This window comes from Camponotus vicinus, unplaced genomic scaffold (genome assembly GCF_025532165.1).
Source record: "Camponotus vicinus isolate PSW18456_S1 unplaced genomic scaffold, iyCamVici1.0 SCAF_3, whole genome shotgun sequence".
NCBI classification, from domain to species: domain Eukaryota; kingdom Metazoa; phylum Arthropoda; class Insecta; order Hymenoptera; family Formicidae; genus Camponotus; species Camponotus vicinus.
In genome coordinates, this window is record NW_028141967.1 from 18,762,580 (window position 1) to 18,777,708 (window position 15,129).

General features: G+C 30.2%; 2 protein-coding genes and 1 long non-coding RNA gene across 5 annotated transcripts; 1 reads left to right on the forward strand and 2 right to left on the reverse strand.

The window, feature by feature from the left end:
- Positions 1-193: 193 nt before the first annotated feature.
- On the reverse strand, positions 194-6,117 carry LOC145967876 (hippocalcin-like protein 4). Of its 2 annotated transcripts, XM_083092924.1 has the most exons (6): positions 5,983-6,117; positions 3,040-3,241; positions 1,660-2,039; positions 1,063-1,393; positions 599-797; positions 194-251 (listed from the first exon to the last, which is right to left on the reverse strand). In XM_083092924.1, the coding sequence occupies exons 3-6, from the start codon at positions 1,778-1,780 to the stop codon at positions 204-206; spliced, it is 699 nt and encodes a 232-aa protein (XP_082949050.1). In that variant the 5' UTR covers positions 1,781-2,039; positions 3,040-3,241; positions 5,983-6,117; the 3' UTR covers positions 194-203. The 2 variants fall into 2 exon arrangements, with proteins under 2 accessions (XP_082949050.1, XP_082949048.1); XM_083092922.1 differs by lacking the exon at positions 194-251 and having other exon boundaries at positions 352-797.
- LOC145967877 (uncharacterized) lies at positions 4,832-6,913 on the forward strand. Its single transcript, XR_014437593.1, has 2 exons — positions 4,832-5,283; positions 5,920-6,913. It is a non-coding gene; the product is annotated as an uncharacterized LOC145967877 (long non-coding RNA).
- On the reverse strand, positions 6,081-14,878 carry Vps15 (vacuolar protein sorting 15). 2 transcript variants are annotated; one of them, XM_083092920.1, is made up of 18 exons: positions 14,699-14,878; positions 14,091-14,271; positions 13,876-14,019; positions 13,539-13,693; positions 13,253-13,443; positions 12,233-12,963; positions 11,723-12,031; positions 11,260-11,643; positions 10,438-10,764; positions 9,847-10,173; positions 9,601-9,766; positions 9,383-9,493; positions 9,086-9,278; positions 8,782-8,947; positions 8,412-8,682; positions 7,982-8,312; positions 7,679-7,883; positions 6,081-6,184 (listed from the first exon to the last, which is right to left on the reverse strand). In XM_083092920.1, exons 1-18 carry the CDS (start codon positions 14,788-14,790, stop codon positions 6,161-6,163), a joined length of 4,308 nt encoding a protein of 1,435 aa, XP_082949046.1. In that variant the 5' UTR covers positions 14,791-14,878; the 3' UTR covers positions 6,081-6,160. The 2 variants fall into 2 exon arrangements, with proteins under 2 accessions (XP_082949046.1, XP_082949047.1); XM_083092921.1 differs by lacking the exon at positions 6,081-6,184 and having other exon boundaries at positions 6,252-7,883.
- Positions 14,879-15,129: the final 251 nt, after the last annotated feature.

Here is a 15,129-nt window from a genome sequence, read left to right on the forward strand (position 1 = left end):
TTTTTATCTTCCTAAATTCTATCTAATATGCCATTGATATATTATTTCATATTTTTATATAAGCGACACCATAAAAAAGAGAGAGAAAAATATGTATACTATTTCAAAGTGACAGCGAGGAAAAGAGATTAATTTTTTTATAAATATTTTAATTACTTTACACTTGAATAAATTATTCGTTAATCTTTTAAAATCGTTTTTATTCACCAAATTTTATTAAATGAAAATAACTGGTTGTATATAATAGTATCCTGTAAAAATAAAAATTTATGAAACCTTTCTATATACACATGTTTCCATTATTCACTATTATTAAAGAATAAAATTTACTGATTTATGCTGAATTTTTTAACACTAAAAGGACTGATAACAAAACAGTTGTGTAAATCATATCTTGTAGATATTTTTGATTAATATCAAGATTAATATTACTATTAATAATAAAATATATATATTTACTTCTATTGAAGGGAGAAAAACCTGATTACACTTAACTAAAGAGACTCTCTTCAAGCTTTCATTCGAAATTCTTGTTTGCTAAATAGAGTCCTTTTAGTGTTAAATTTCTTATGATATAAGACATAGAATATGTTCGTACATTTTTACAACCGCTCATAAACTCTTCTCTAGAGACCACACCATCTTTATCCGCGTCCATTTTCTCGAAGAATCTGTCCACTTTGCTATCAATTATGGGTTGGATAATCTGCGCACCCTGCATTATCTCGTAAACCGCGGATATTGTAATTAACATTTCTTGTCTCGTGATGCAACCGTCTCCATTCAGATCATACAACCTGATAAACAGTAAAGATTCGAAAAGATTCATCTCCTATTCATATATTTTCGAAACTATCAGTTTAGAAAAGTTTTTTTAGTTGAGAAAGAATTGATTCTAGGTCGGTGAAAGAATTTGATAATAAAATTAATTAGTTTTCTCTTAATTGATAACAAATATATTATGGAATAAAATAATGTGTTTTTTTCTTCAATCCTTACGATTATAATAACTCGTTATTAATATCAAATTATAGGAAATAAAGAGGTGAGATAGACCCTTACCTGAATATCCAGGAGAGTTTTTGATCCACATTACCATTGATAATCAATGTCATAGCTCCAAGAAGATCGCTGAAGTTAACAATACCATCACCATCCCTGTCAAAACTATTAAACACAATCTGCGCGTATCTAGTTGGCTCGCCTAGCGGAAACAACTTAGTATATACGAACGTCAAATCGCCAATTATCGCACATCCTCTGGGACAAAACTGTTTAAAGGCACGATACAACCTGCGAATTTCATCTTTGGAGAAGCCGGTGCGCCAAATTAGAGTTGACAATTGTTCGGGGAAGATGTACATCGAATGCTTATTTTCTTCCTCAATACTCTCTATAAAAATATAATCAAATATAGTGATGAGTGTTTAAAATCACTGAAACATGCTAATACTGTACAACTAAATTATTAAAATAATTTTTATTTGTACAAAAATTTCAAATTGTTAATACTACAGAACGATTATTTCTTTTTTTTAAATTATAATACATTCGGTAAATACTTTTCCATTAAATTTTTTACGTTGAAAAAACTCAAATCATATAGTTGTAACGAGTAATAATAAAATTATGTTGCTTAAATCGGGTACTGTAACATACCAGTAATTTTGTGGATGCTTTCTCTCATTTTCCTTAGACTACGTTGCATCTTTATCGAGAAGCTTGACCGGCAAAAAGACTTACAGTTATCTTTGCCATCGATGCTGTTGAAATTTGACATCCGAAAAAATTCGAAGAGATACGAAGAGTATACGATGAGACAGTTTGACAGCGATCAACGCTTTTCATGAGCGAAATGGAACTGACGCATATGCTGCAGCCAGCTGTACGAAACAGTTTTGATGATGAAGTCTGCAGTAGTCAAAATATTTAGACGATTTAACTTGGCATATCTGCAAATTTCAACGAGAAGCGATGTCCGAACGATCTTAAATGCATTGGACATTTTCATCCACATTTTCGATAGCATTTTTTGGATTCTAATGAAGAAGCAGATTAATTTCTTCAAATTATTATAATATAATATATTATTATAATATATTATTATAATATAATATATTATTATAATATATTATTATAATATATTATATTATCGTTGTGCTTATTAGCAGTTTGAACTGCTAAGTGAAATAATTCTTGAATGTTTTACACTTAAATACTTGAATTTGCTATATACAGATTTTAATATCCATCTCGTTAAATCATCTTTTATCATTATAATTATAAAAAGTAAAACTAAAACTTTTGATCCAATCTAAATTTTAATATTGTATATTTGGCGAATTCAAAATTATTTCTCAGACAAAAATAAAAAATAATAAGCCTAACAATAAGTAGTAAGTATAAACACTTCTTAAAGAATACGATTCTAAAATTTCTTGTCAAAAATATGAAAAATATAAAAAATCATTTATCAATGATCTCTTCGTATAAAACTGTGCTAGATGGATTTTCTCTGCCAAATCCTATTAATAGTCAAGTGGATTGGCAACTATGACTATTACAAATAGGAAATCGCAGAACAAATCGAACTGATAATTTACAGTGCACAATTCAGGAACTTTCGCAGAATATTCACAATTCATCGAATATAAATTATTTTGAAGTGATTAATCTTGTCATTTGCAATTTAGAGATCTTGATAACGAGAGATTCTATTATTATCATTAGTTTTTCCAATTATACTTGTCAAGATGACATGAATTATTTAATCCTTTAATTACAAGTCCATCTACAGTTATTTATTTTATTAACTTAATAAAACAAATAACACTGTATAGATCCGAGATAACACAACGTACATCAGAATCAATGAAATTGTCAACAAGCGATCCCCGCATCACAGTATATCTTAAAATCGTTTATTGACGACAACTGTGTTTCATAAAATTTATGTTTCATCGTCGACAGCCGTAGTTAAATAATTAAATCAGTCCTTCTTACGAGATATATATCCAGTATTATATAAAAATTGATTACCAGTATATTGTAGCTAGTATTTCATAGCCAGTTTCTTATAAGATTGCCTGCAATGTGAATGAAGCCGAGATTTCATATAAAATGATGAATGACCAAAAAAAAGGTTTGATGACTGTACTAGGATTTCAGCTGATTTGCACTGATATGGATTAACGTTGATTGAGGGAGACAAAATTTCTTTTCTCCTAAGCAGGATTACGAGCTGGAAAAAATCACAATATTAGACATTATTGTAGCAGTTAACATAATTATTGTTATAAAACTTCTGTAAATTTAAAACCTAAAATCTTCTCTTTATGTATGTGTGTGTGTGTGTGTTTAAATATTTAAACTTTATATATTGTCAAGCAATTAAATGTAATTTAAACACCAGTAAAAATAATACATGAATGTAATGCATAAATTTTTACCAATAAGCACTTTATCCGAACAAATATTTGAAAAAATGTGTGCATATCAGAGAATTTAAAGAGTTAAAGGGCAACTTGCGCCATATTAATCTGTATGATTGGTTTCACGAAAAGTATGTCAAGTTTGTGAGCAAGATAATCCATTAATATCTTCGCAAGCAACGTCCTTGACATAATATTCGAATGTAGAGCAACTTCCAATCAAGTTGCCAGCGCGCGGAAGAAAGACGCGACGATAAAAATTACACATCTCGCGAGAATTATATCTTACGAATTATATATACATATTATAATATATGTAGGTCACGCAATCTTTTTCTTTCGCAATCTTACCGAAGATACGCATACGCCGCAAATGCATTTTATGGTCGAACGCACGACATACAATGACGTACCATAATAACGTTACGTATAAAGAATTATTATTTCATGCAGAATATCGGATATACATAAATGAGTCGAAAAAATGCGATTTATGAATTAAACATCGCGTATGTTGATCGAGGAATCGTACGCAATTCGATTGCGATTAAATTATAATTGCGATTACAATATAATTACATACGTCTGTTTGCAAAAAAAAATTATTAAATATAGACGTATAAGTTCTTTTTTGCAAACAGGTACGAGAAAATGGCATTATTACAAGATGTAGCGGCATGCCGGACAAATGAGTAATTATTATATGAAATCAGAATCTTTACATATTTATCTCTTTCTGTTTTCCGCGAGCGATATTCTTATGTGCGCGGAATATGTGAACAAGAGAACAAATAAGTGCTACGAATGTTGCATATAGATTGACATAGACAATGGAAAGGGGCCTTCCCTAAGTTCAAAAACGCGCAAACACGTGCGTCATTTTGCCAGCACGTGCAGAATCCTAAATCAAGGAAATGACAGAATTTGCAGATGTCTGAAATCTCTCATTGTTCGATTCAGAATCATATCGTAGAAAAAAATAAAAGAATCTATTTTATGTGATTAAAATTCTTTATAAGTTGTAAAAAAAATTAGAAATTGATAATATTCTGAAATATCAAACACACTCAAAGAAGCTACAAAATAATAAAATCTTTTCTAAAGAAAATTAATACGATTATATCTATAGAATTAAATCGATTATGAACCATACCATATGTACATACAGTATATACAGATTTTTTAGATAAACTCTAGATTTTTGTATGACAAAGGATTTACGCGTTATATATCTATAGATAAAAATCTAAAATCATACACTGTAGTTCACAGAATGAAAGATTTAAGAAAGCGCAAGAGAAATATAAATAATTTTGTGTCTTCTACTTTCTAGCACGTTAAGCTTGTTTAAAAAGTTGATCAGATTTAAATATCCATATATTATATAATGAATATAAGCATAGTTGACTATTATATATTTTTATTATCGAAGATGTGTGCGAAGATACTTCATCAAAAGGCAACGTGAATTCATTACTAGCCAAAGCGGTTTTTCTGAGCGGTAGGGCGGCAGCCTGATGTATATAAAACAGTAAGCATCCAGCATCTCTTCACTACGAGAGTATACTTGTTACAACTGTTCGCGATTAGACAGAGAAGCGATTATTCATGTATCCATACACATTTTGGTACAATTATTAACTCGCAAAATTATACTGCTTGTACTTGCATTTTATAAATCGTGCAGTCGAGGAAAGAATACTTATTACAACCTACTATTGAGAATATTGGAGTGTCCAAGAAAAATGTCACATCGGTGTGTTACGGCTCAGAAAGTGTGAAATTTGAAAGTCACAGTAAAAGAAAACGCGTCGAATTAGTGACGTAACGCATCTCATTATATGGTCTTTCGGTGCGTAAATATATTGTCTCTATTTCTATTTCCGTGCTATATGTGCCATGTTAGAAATGATAAAATTATGCATTAATTGCACTTAATAAAATTTTCGTTTTTTATTTAGGGCGTTTATTTAATTTTATCACAAGTCCTGTATTATTATAGATATAACAGATCAAAGTAATTGTAAAGAAAATAATAATCATTTTAATTGACAAGGAATCAAATAAATGTTAAGAAATTATAAATGAACAACAAAATCTTATTCTTTATATGATTTTACAAGAATTCCGGTTTAATAAAAATTTATTTAAATGTAAAAAATTAAAGATTATATTTACTAAAATTTAAAGATTATATTTTTATAGCTGAGAGAATCTATATACAAGATATCAAGTTTAAGAAATAATTAAAATCTCAGATCTTCAAATCTTATTTTAAAACTTTGCTTTAAAAAATAAAGAAAGTTAATATTATATAAACATATAAAATTAAATAATTAAATTTTAATACATATATATATATATATATATATATATATATATATATAAATTTTTTTAAAGAGTTTAAACTACTTATAAAACTGGGAAAAGTAATCTTCCTTCTTTCAGATCATTACGGAAAAATTATAAAAACGATCAAAATTTTCAGATGCAATTAAAATGAAGCTAATATTTCTATTGCTGTTATTGGTCAGTTCCTCTTTTTGCGTACCTTGGCTCAATTTATGGTTTCCTCGACAATCTTCGTACGACAATCAAAATATCGAATATGGGAATGGACAAGATGGCCCATATCGGCAAAATCGTCAGGATAGAGGTGGTAAAGAACGTTGGAAGCAAATTTGCAAGACGATAAATCCTGACTCGTATGCATTCCCAGGACGCGTGCCTTATCCTGCCGCACCTGTCTGTCCCTGGTAAAAAAAACTTTCGATCAAATCTCATATCTATCATGCCAAACACAAACAAGAACTCGTATCATGCGTTAAAAATATGAATTTATTGTAACAACTTATAGAATTTCAGACAATGTACATCCATTGATTATGAGTATTTCAGTCGGTATGTTTACGTGTGTATGTCCATGTATATGATAATATTAGCAAAGTAATATACATAAATATTCGCGCAATTATATATAGCTACTTACTGTAACGCGTTCAGCATGTAAATGAAGCATGTTATGAAGCGAGGAAATAATTGTCCGTATCTTCGAACATTAATCTTATTATCATTTTAATCTCGTTTCTTAATTCGCACTGGTATTGAATTTAAAAAAAGCGAGTATAAACTCACTATAAACATAAAGGTAAAAAAATTGAACGATATAAATAATCTATGAAAACACAATTTATGAATTAATGTTTTAGATATTTCATAATAAAAGAGCGTTCTATTATACTGTAAAATCAATTCATGTCAGTGCCATCTCTTTTAATATTAAATTTAAGGTGCGCATATGGAATCAAATATCTGCTAATTTAGATACAGCTATTCCGAAGGCTTGTCTATCAATTTGTGTAATATAGACATTCTAAACTCGTTACATCTATTTAATATATCAATAATATTCCAAGCTATCTTTTTCTTCGCTGTCTTTTACGTACAAAAATAAATTATATACATTATTATACACAATATAATGCGAGTTTACGTTCGATTTTCTTAAAAAATGCATATTTCTGCAATGCATTTATAATCACTGATAATCTTAAATATATATGTATATGTAATACATATATATTACATGTTTTATATACAGTCCAGAGAGAGGATCACAGAGTTATTACAGCAGGGCAGCTTCATACGTACATCGATATTTATGATTTAAGAAAACAAGAACAATTCTAAATTGTCCAAGTAAACTGAATAATATAAAATATAATTTAAATTAAAATATAATTGTAAATTGTTTTTTCCCACTTGCATGTAATTCATCTATAAAATTATACCTAGAAATTATATTTTCTTTCTGAAAAAGAAAAAAAAAAGATAAATTATATAAATCTAAATAAATAGATGTGATTTATATAATTAATTTTAACAGTGAATATATTATCATAATCTGCAACGAGTTCTGATGTCAACGATAATTACAAAAAAATATTTAAAAAATATAATTACTAATTTTTTTCCAAAATGAAATATTGTAGCATATCCATACTGTTTATCACGATTCCTCCGACTGTCTTTAAATAAATTATACTATAATAATTATCCGGGCACATTGCTGGACAATTTGCCTATTGGATTATTCTAGAGAATAACTTATTTCTTATCCTTGAATCACAATGATTTCGTTATTATAAAAGAGAAATCCGCATTGCACTGTTAAAAAAATCTTTTGTCGTCCGAATGAGGAACTTTGGAATCGAGTTTGGGAGTGTGAAAAACAATCATTTCCAAACTTGTATTAGGCCGTCCGTGCTTCCAGTGAGAATGCACATATTCGACATAGCTACGGCAGAGATCGTATCGTGTTGGCCGGAAGGTGGAGTTTCAGGACCGCTCTCTTCTATGTTTCTTCCTCTCGCATCGCTTCCAGATGATGGATTAGAATCATCATCTACTAATACTTCTTGCACAACATTTGTTCCATCTATTAAACGTAAACTGTAAACAGAAAAGTGACATCATAGAATATCATTGCGCCGTACAATATACATATACATATAAAGTACAATTTTTTTTATATCTGATTCATCACTGACTCATATGCTAATGAATTCGGCGTGAGGACATCGTTGGCAGCAGGCAGTGCGACGTAAGACGCGGTGGGTCTATTGAAATCCCAGAAACGCAATCGCATATCGGTGCCACCGGCAAGAAGGAAGCCCGAGCAATCAATGCATCCGGCATACATGGCACATACACTATGACCAGCCTGGGTGCGACTCAATGGCGGGGCGCTCGACGCCCACAAAACCATTTGTCGATGGTCAGTCTCTAGATTCCACATTGAGATCTCGTTGTTACCTTGTACCGCCGAGATTATCCACGAGTGTTCCGTTGGATGTGTAATGACTTTTCGCACTCTAGCTCCTAAAAGAAATATGATGATGATATTAGAAACAATGATAGAGTATACTGAGTTGTATTACATTTACACAAGGATAATGGAAATAATCGATGATAATCTACCTGTCGGATGCTTGATACTCGTTATTGGAAGTTGAAATCTCAAGTCCCAACAAGTATGAATACCCGAGCTCGTGCCGAGAGTCAACCATTGCTGATGACTATTCACACAAAATGACGTGATAACTCCGTGTTTCAAATCATTTTCCAAACGCCATGTTGTTCCAGGACATCGTAAGTCCCAGCCTACTAGTGATCCATATAACGAAGCATACACGAGAACCGATTGAGAACCGCAATCTAAATATTGTAAATCAACGGCACATCCTTCTTCCTGTTAAATAAATCACAAACAATATATCTCTAAAACATTCCCGTCAAATGTTTATATGATATTATATAGATTATATTATATAGAAATATCTCATCTCACCTGAAGATCCAATTGACGAGTGCCAATTAGACTCATTTTACTAGAATTTGGTTCAATCCGAAGTACGAATACCGTCCCGGACGTGCTCGCTGAACTAGCTAAAGATTGTCCTTGGTCGCACACGGTTAAGCCAACTAGTGGGCCTCCTCTATGCATGTATGTTTGCCTATTTAAAATGTACATCAGAAAATAAATATCATTCAAATAACTTGAGATTTTAAACTTGAGAATGATATAATTACTAAGCATGAAAAAAACAGATATTTTTTTAATATATTCAATTGTTCTGAAAAAAAATGTATACCTAGAACGATTAGCGATATTTCGTCCTTCCATTTTACTGGCATCCCAAATTTTAATGCATCCGTCGGAAGAATTACTTGCGAATAAGTTAGTATCCGGTATCGGAACCAATCTATTCACTGCGGCTCGGTGCTCATGAAGATGCGCGACCGGAACTCCTCGAGGTCTCCAATCCTTTGGCATTGATGTGGAGCCTTTAATTAACATCGATAAAAAATAGAGAAACATATCATGATAATTTTGTGATACATATGATTGTGATACATATAATTTATGCAAACTACTATATCTTACTTACCGACTTCACAGACATTATTAGCCCAACGTTTCGCTCTTAATATTGCTGTATGTTGCTCCTGCTTTCGACATGTTAATTGCCGTACTTCCAATCGGCATGGAGCGCACCTATCTACAAAATCATCAAAATCTCGTTTAATATATTTTTCCATAGAAATCTTATAAAATCTCATTCAAACGAATCGATATTATCTCACTATTTTCATTAATTTTATTTACATTGTATGTAGGATCGTTCGTGGAGCGAGTGGTCGTTCATGAGAGAGTTAATGCTGGTCATATCTGACAGGCAATGATGAGGAGATAAATGAATATCTCCACTATGTATGCTCTGATTAGGACTACCACTGCTTCCAGTCATGTCTGACATTTTAACAATAGCATGCTGTCACACACACAATAAAATGATTATTATAAATTAGTATAAAAAATATAAAAAGTAAAGAATTGATATTGCTTGATTACCTGAGCATTGTCTTGAGCTGCAAACATTGTGCGCCATTCCTGATTCATTGTTGCATACGTGCCAACAGTCTCTGATGTTCTTCGATCTAATCTCTTGAAGGGTGGCAAGGTCAAATCTCCCTTCGTATCAGGATACAATACAACGACATGATGTCTTATCCTGTCCTTTATTGGACTTAACTCCAGTTTGCCATCAGCAGGTTTTATAACATTTTGCTTCGTATCAGCAGAGCGATATTTGTTAATCTTCATCAAGTGTGGTTTCATGATTAGCAATTGATCCTCAACTGCCTCTGTCATCGATTCCGAACTCAGTCGTCTAAAAAGCTAAAAAGAACATGCTTGTGAATTTTTTGCATTTTTTTCATACGCAGTAATAAGTGTTATCGAAAAATAATTTATAACTTTACTTAAATTACTTTCAAGACATAAATATACGACACTTACTTTTTTATATTTTTATTTTAATATTTAGCTTTATTATATAATAATAAAATAATGTTTAAAAAAGTTTTATTATATAATAATAAAGCTTTTTTAAACATTATTTTTAGTATATAATCAAAAACTTATATAATCAATATTACTTACATTTCGCAAAGAGGTACTCATATCATTATATTGTGGTGGTACAACACCCATCACAGCCTTTGCTCTGGCTGCCTGTCTTTGTTCGAGTACCTGAAATAATTCTTCTACATCGTTATACTTTACTATAGAGTCATATACTATTCTGGATATAGGAGGTACAAGAGCCTCCAGCAATAAAATCTCCTTTTCTATCTGAATCAAAGAGTGTTTCAAATATGGTTGAAGCATTGTCTGAACTTTACACTGAACATCTACCACATTCAGAGTCCTTGCCGCCGCGGATATAAAGCCGACGGTTGCATGACGTATCCATAAATTTGGGTGAACCTACAAAGATTGATATATGTACATTGATTGTGTCAATATGCAAGAGTTTTGAATCAAATTTTTTTTTCATATAATTATAAATTTTTTTTACAAATTTTTAAACTTACAATTTTTCTAACGAAAATTAAAGAAGCTTATTATTCTTATTGCGTACGACATTTGCTATATTTTTAACACTAAATATATTTTAATGTTTAAACTGCAAATTAAATTTTTCAAAGAAAAATTGATTTAAAATAATATTATTAATATAATATTATTAATATAAAACTTATTAACTTCAAATTTTTTGCTTTTAAATTCTTTATAATCATAATGTAATTAAATTTACATAATATAAATTTGTCGGTTTGATCAAGCAGAAAAATAATTCTAATAAAAATCTATTAGAAAGAAAAAATCTTATTAGAAGAGAAATATATATAACCAGAATATATAACCGGAATTATATCAAAAATTTATCAAATACTATCACATAATAAAAAGAAAACATACCAGAAAAATCATAGTTTCTGATAATAGTTGATAAAGAGCAGATTTATGCAGCAGACCTAACTCTGTAAGCGTCGCCATAGCATTTATGGCCTTTGTAGTTACAAATTCTTCAGGATCAGATAAGCCTTGCTGCAAAAGAGGCATTAATATAGGGCTACTATGCCAACCAACATATGCAGCCACACCCACTATGCATTCAAAAAAGGAACCTCTCAATTCCTTGTCTTCTTTATCATTTAAGAACGTGATAACGTGACTGAGCAAAATATCATTTGCTTTTTGTTTACCAAAGAATACACACAATTTATTTATTCCATTCTCCATCAAAGTTTGTTTCACTAAATTTTGGGAATCTGTTAACAGCATTGAAACTGATTGTTGAACCTAAATAAAAGGTTCAAACAAAAAATTCCATGAGTTATGTTATTTTATTTTATTTATGAAATATGAAAAATATCTATACCATTTCATGCAAAGTTTGCAGTTCAGTATCATAACTAGGCTTTGGTCCCTCTTTATTGTTCAAATTGGATAAATGAGCATTCTCTAAATAACGTAAAGCAATATGTGCCAAATGTGCAATATTTTCCGCATAAGCTGCCCTAACAATAACTGCCTCATCTTGAGTTATATGTGCTAAACCTGGTAGAATGTATTCGGGGAATATGTTCACATCCGAAGATGGTATCGATTTTACAAGATGTAAACACTTTGTTAGAGTATGTATCGCTGATACTCTCACCCGCGGTGCTGGATCGTGAACCAGATGAAACTGTATAAGAAAAATTATAAAAATTATATTATCCCAATTAACAAAACAAAATAATACATATAATAATTCATTAATATAAGTATTAATATCTAATTTCCAAACATTTCTTAATTAATAAATATAAATTGGCAAACAATATTTATTTTAATATACTTTGATTCGAAAAAATTTCAAAATATATTAGTACAGTGAGATACTTACAATGTAAGGTAATATTCTATCAAGAATTGTCTCATCAGAAACATTTTCAGCTAGCTCCAATAATATTTCTAAACTATATAATTTAGATTGCGAATGATGCAGTCCTCTTATGCAAGATGTAACAAGTTGAGTTACAATAACGAGCCCTTCCAGAATGTCAGTCGAGGCCAAAAGTGGTTTCTGGGAATCTTCATCACACGTATGTTTATAATTCGCAGATGTCTTGAGTTCTGATTCCATTTCTATTTGACTTTCAGTGCCAATATCTTGAGTTGTACTTTTCATATCAAGTTGATTCAAATCGGTCTTATCGGAGCTTTGGTCGCTGTCAACTTCTACCATAGTGTTTTCTTCACTGTGAGCAGAATCATCTTTAATCGATTCCATATTACTTTCGCATTGGCCAGATTTTGTTTCTGCAGATTTCATTCTCATTCGTTCATTTTCTTCTGCCCTTAATATACTTATAATATTGCCAATATCTTTTTTTAATCTAGTTATTTTTTCGTCCGGTGATAAAATCGGAGCGGCGGAAAAAATGAGCATATAAGACTGCAGAAAAGAATAAAAATATTCCGGAAAAATGATACCGCGAGCTTGAGCTAGATAAATTTCAGCACTTTTTCTATTTATCGGATTTCGCTCAAGCATTGAGCCAAGCAACTCTCGTATTCCTGAGTCATCTATGCTGTCCAAGTGTTTGTTCATTGAATATTCATTGTTCCTGTATGCTTAACATTTCAATACAACTTTAATAATTAGCTCCATATAAATTTTTTATATTAAGACTTATATCAAGACTGGTTTTTTATTCCATATATTTTATAATTTTTAAAATTCGTAATTCAAGAAATAAGGAGAGAAAAAGAAGAAAAAAGATTTAAAACAGTAAAATACACCAATATTTGTAATTAATATTAAGATACATTAAGAAAAATAAAGTTCTTACAATTTAAATATTAAAGTAAAATATTTCTAAAACCAGTCCTATCAATAGCAATTAAACTAAATAATATATACCTAAGAGCTGTGAAAAATCAAATGGTGGATGTCCTTCATTATATAATTCTGTTAAAGCACAGCCTGCAGAAAAGATATCCATCATAGGATGTAGATCGCCTGTCTTTACTTCTTGTTCTGGCAATAATAATGTATTACTTAATTCTGAGGATAATGTTTTCACAAATCGTTCAGGAGCTATATAACAAGTTCTGAAAATATTAATAAGTAAAGATTATATTAATTACAATAAAAGAAAGAAATTTTCTATAATAAAGTTTAATAAAAGCTTTAGAGAAAATGTTACCTTCTTCTGGAAGTGTCAAAGAAATATGAGAAGTCTGCAGGATTATCTTCTGGTAAATATGTTGGTTTAAAACTGGCAAAATCTGTAAGTAATACCCAGTTCCAGCTGGTTATCATAATATTTTCCAGTTTTATGTCACCATGGCAAACTCCAAACTATATATATAAGAAAAAAAAGTATTTCTTTAATTTTTAAAACTTATATATAAAAGACTTTTTATTAGAATAAATATGTGACTCAGATAAGGACTAATAAAACAATAAAAAATTTGAGGAATTTTCTTGATTCTTTATACACTATTATAAATAGTTACCCTTTTTTAAATGCTTAATTGTACCTTGTGAGCTTGATGAAGAGCATATAATACTTGGAAAGTAATCCACTTTTTTTCAATGCTCGTTAAAAATGGTCTAGTGCTGATTCTGTCATAAAGAGAATATTTGACATATTCTCGCATTATTGAGCCTGCTTTTTCTGTAAGCTAATTCAAACATATAATTAATTCTAACTCCTATGGAAGCTATACATATTTAATGTTGTTATGATGCTCACAATCATTCGTTGAAATGGTAGGCAGTTGACAGCTGAGGCTAGTTTTGATCTAATCTCCTCTAACTTGTCTTTATAGGTAGATAATGGCAATGTTGGATCATGAATTACAAACACTTTTACAACTATCAGGCCTTCCTGGCTGCGAGCTCGAGCCACTTTGAAAAATCTAGTACTTCCTAAGCTATGAATGACAAAGAATTTTATATATCAATAACTAAAGCTTATATTATTTAATATTATCTCATAATTTTATCGTTATAAATAATATTTTTAAAAATTTTTCTACATATTGCAACATCTTGATATATTATTCATAATTTGTTATTGTACATAATGTGAATCATGCAAGAACCATATGAAAGATTCAATGAAAGATTGTCAACAGATAGTAAGATGTCATGCATGTTTGATAATATTGTTTGTAATATTATTATTAATAACAACATGAATTATTTGTACGTAATTATAATAACATAATGAGCCATCTTTATTATAAGACAGAACACTTTAATATAATCAACCACTTCATAATAATTGTGCACATTGTACTCTACCAGTAAAATGCGTACGTAAAGTGAAATAATTTGATGAATTTCAAATGTACTTACTTTACGTCGAACAATAAATCGCTATGATCCGTCAAATAGTGTTCTACTGGAAATATTTGGCTGGGCGCGATGCCCACTAATTGATTACCCATTTTGCTGCTAATAATAAGATAAAGTTTAGACAAAACTAATGTGTTCACTCTCGGCGTCCATCTTTCGCGATTTTTCAGATCTTACAGATACAAATGCAGCCAATCCCAATCGGTTATAAGAATCTAGTACTTTTGTCACTTGTAAAATGTACCCTCTGTAACCCTTTAAAGGCGCGAAATTTCAGTTGCAAATTAACAGTTGCATGCAATTCCACATAAGTTTTGTAAAATTTATATGATCTTGGAATTATTTAATTTCAAAACAATATCTTTTAAATCATATTTATATTAATAAAAGTTATAAATACATCATGTTTTCATAATTTTATTTTAAAGGAA

Bases quoted from the DNA above. Each gene is read 5' to 3' on its own strand.
- Vps15 (XM_083092920.1), bottom strand. From the start codon at position 14,790: ATGGGTAATCAATTAGTGGGCATCGCGCCCAGCCAAATATTTCCAGTA. The intron at 10,765-11,259 runs GTATGTTTTCTT...CAATCTTTGTAG, and splicing joins CAGAAACTATGATTTTTCTG to GTTCACCCAAATTTATGGAT. The intron at 9,767-9,846 runs GTAATCAAGCAA...TGTGTGTGACAG, and splicing joins CAGCTCAAGACAATGCTCAG to CATGCTATTGTTAAAATGTC.
- LOC145967876 (XM_083092922.1), bottom strand. From the start codon at position 1,780: ATGTCAAATTTCAACAGCATCGATGGCAAAGATAACTGTAAGTCTTTT. The intron at 1,394-1,659 runs GTATGTTACAGT...ATATTTTTATAG, and splicing joins AAGCATCCACAAAATTACTG to AGAGTATTGAGGAAGAAAAT. The intron at 798-1,062 runs GTAAGGGTCTAT...ACTGTTTATCAG, and splicing joins AAACTCTCCTGGATATTCAG to GTTGTATGATCTGAATGGAG.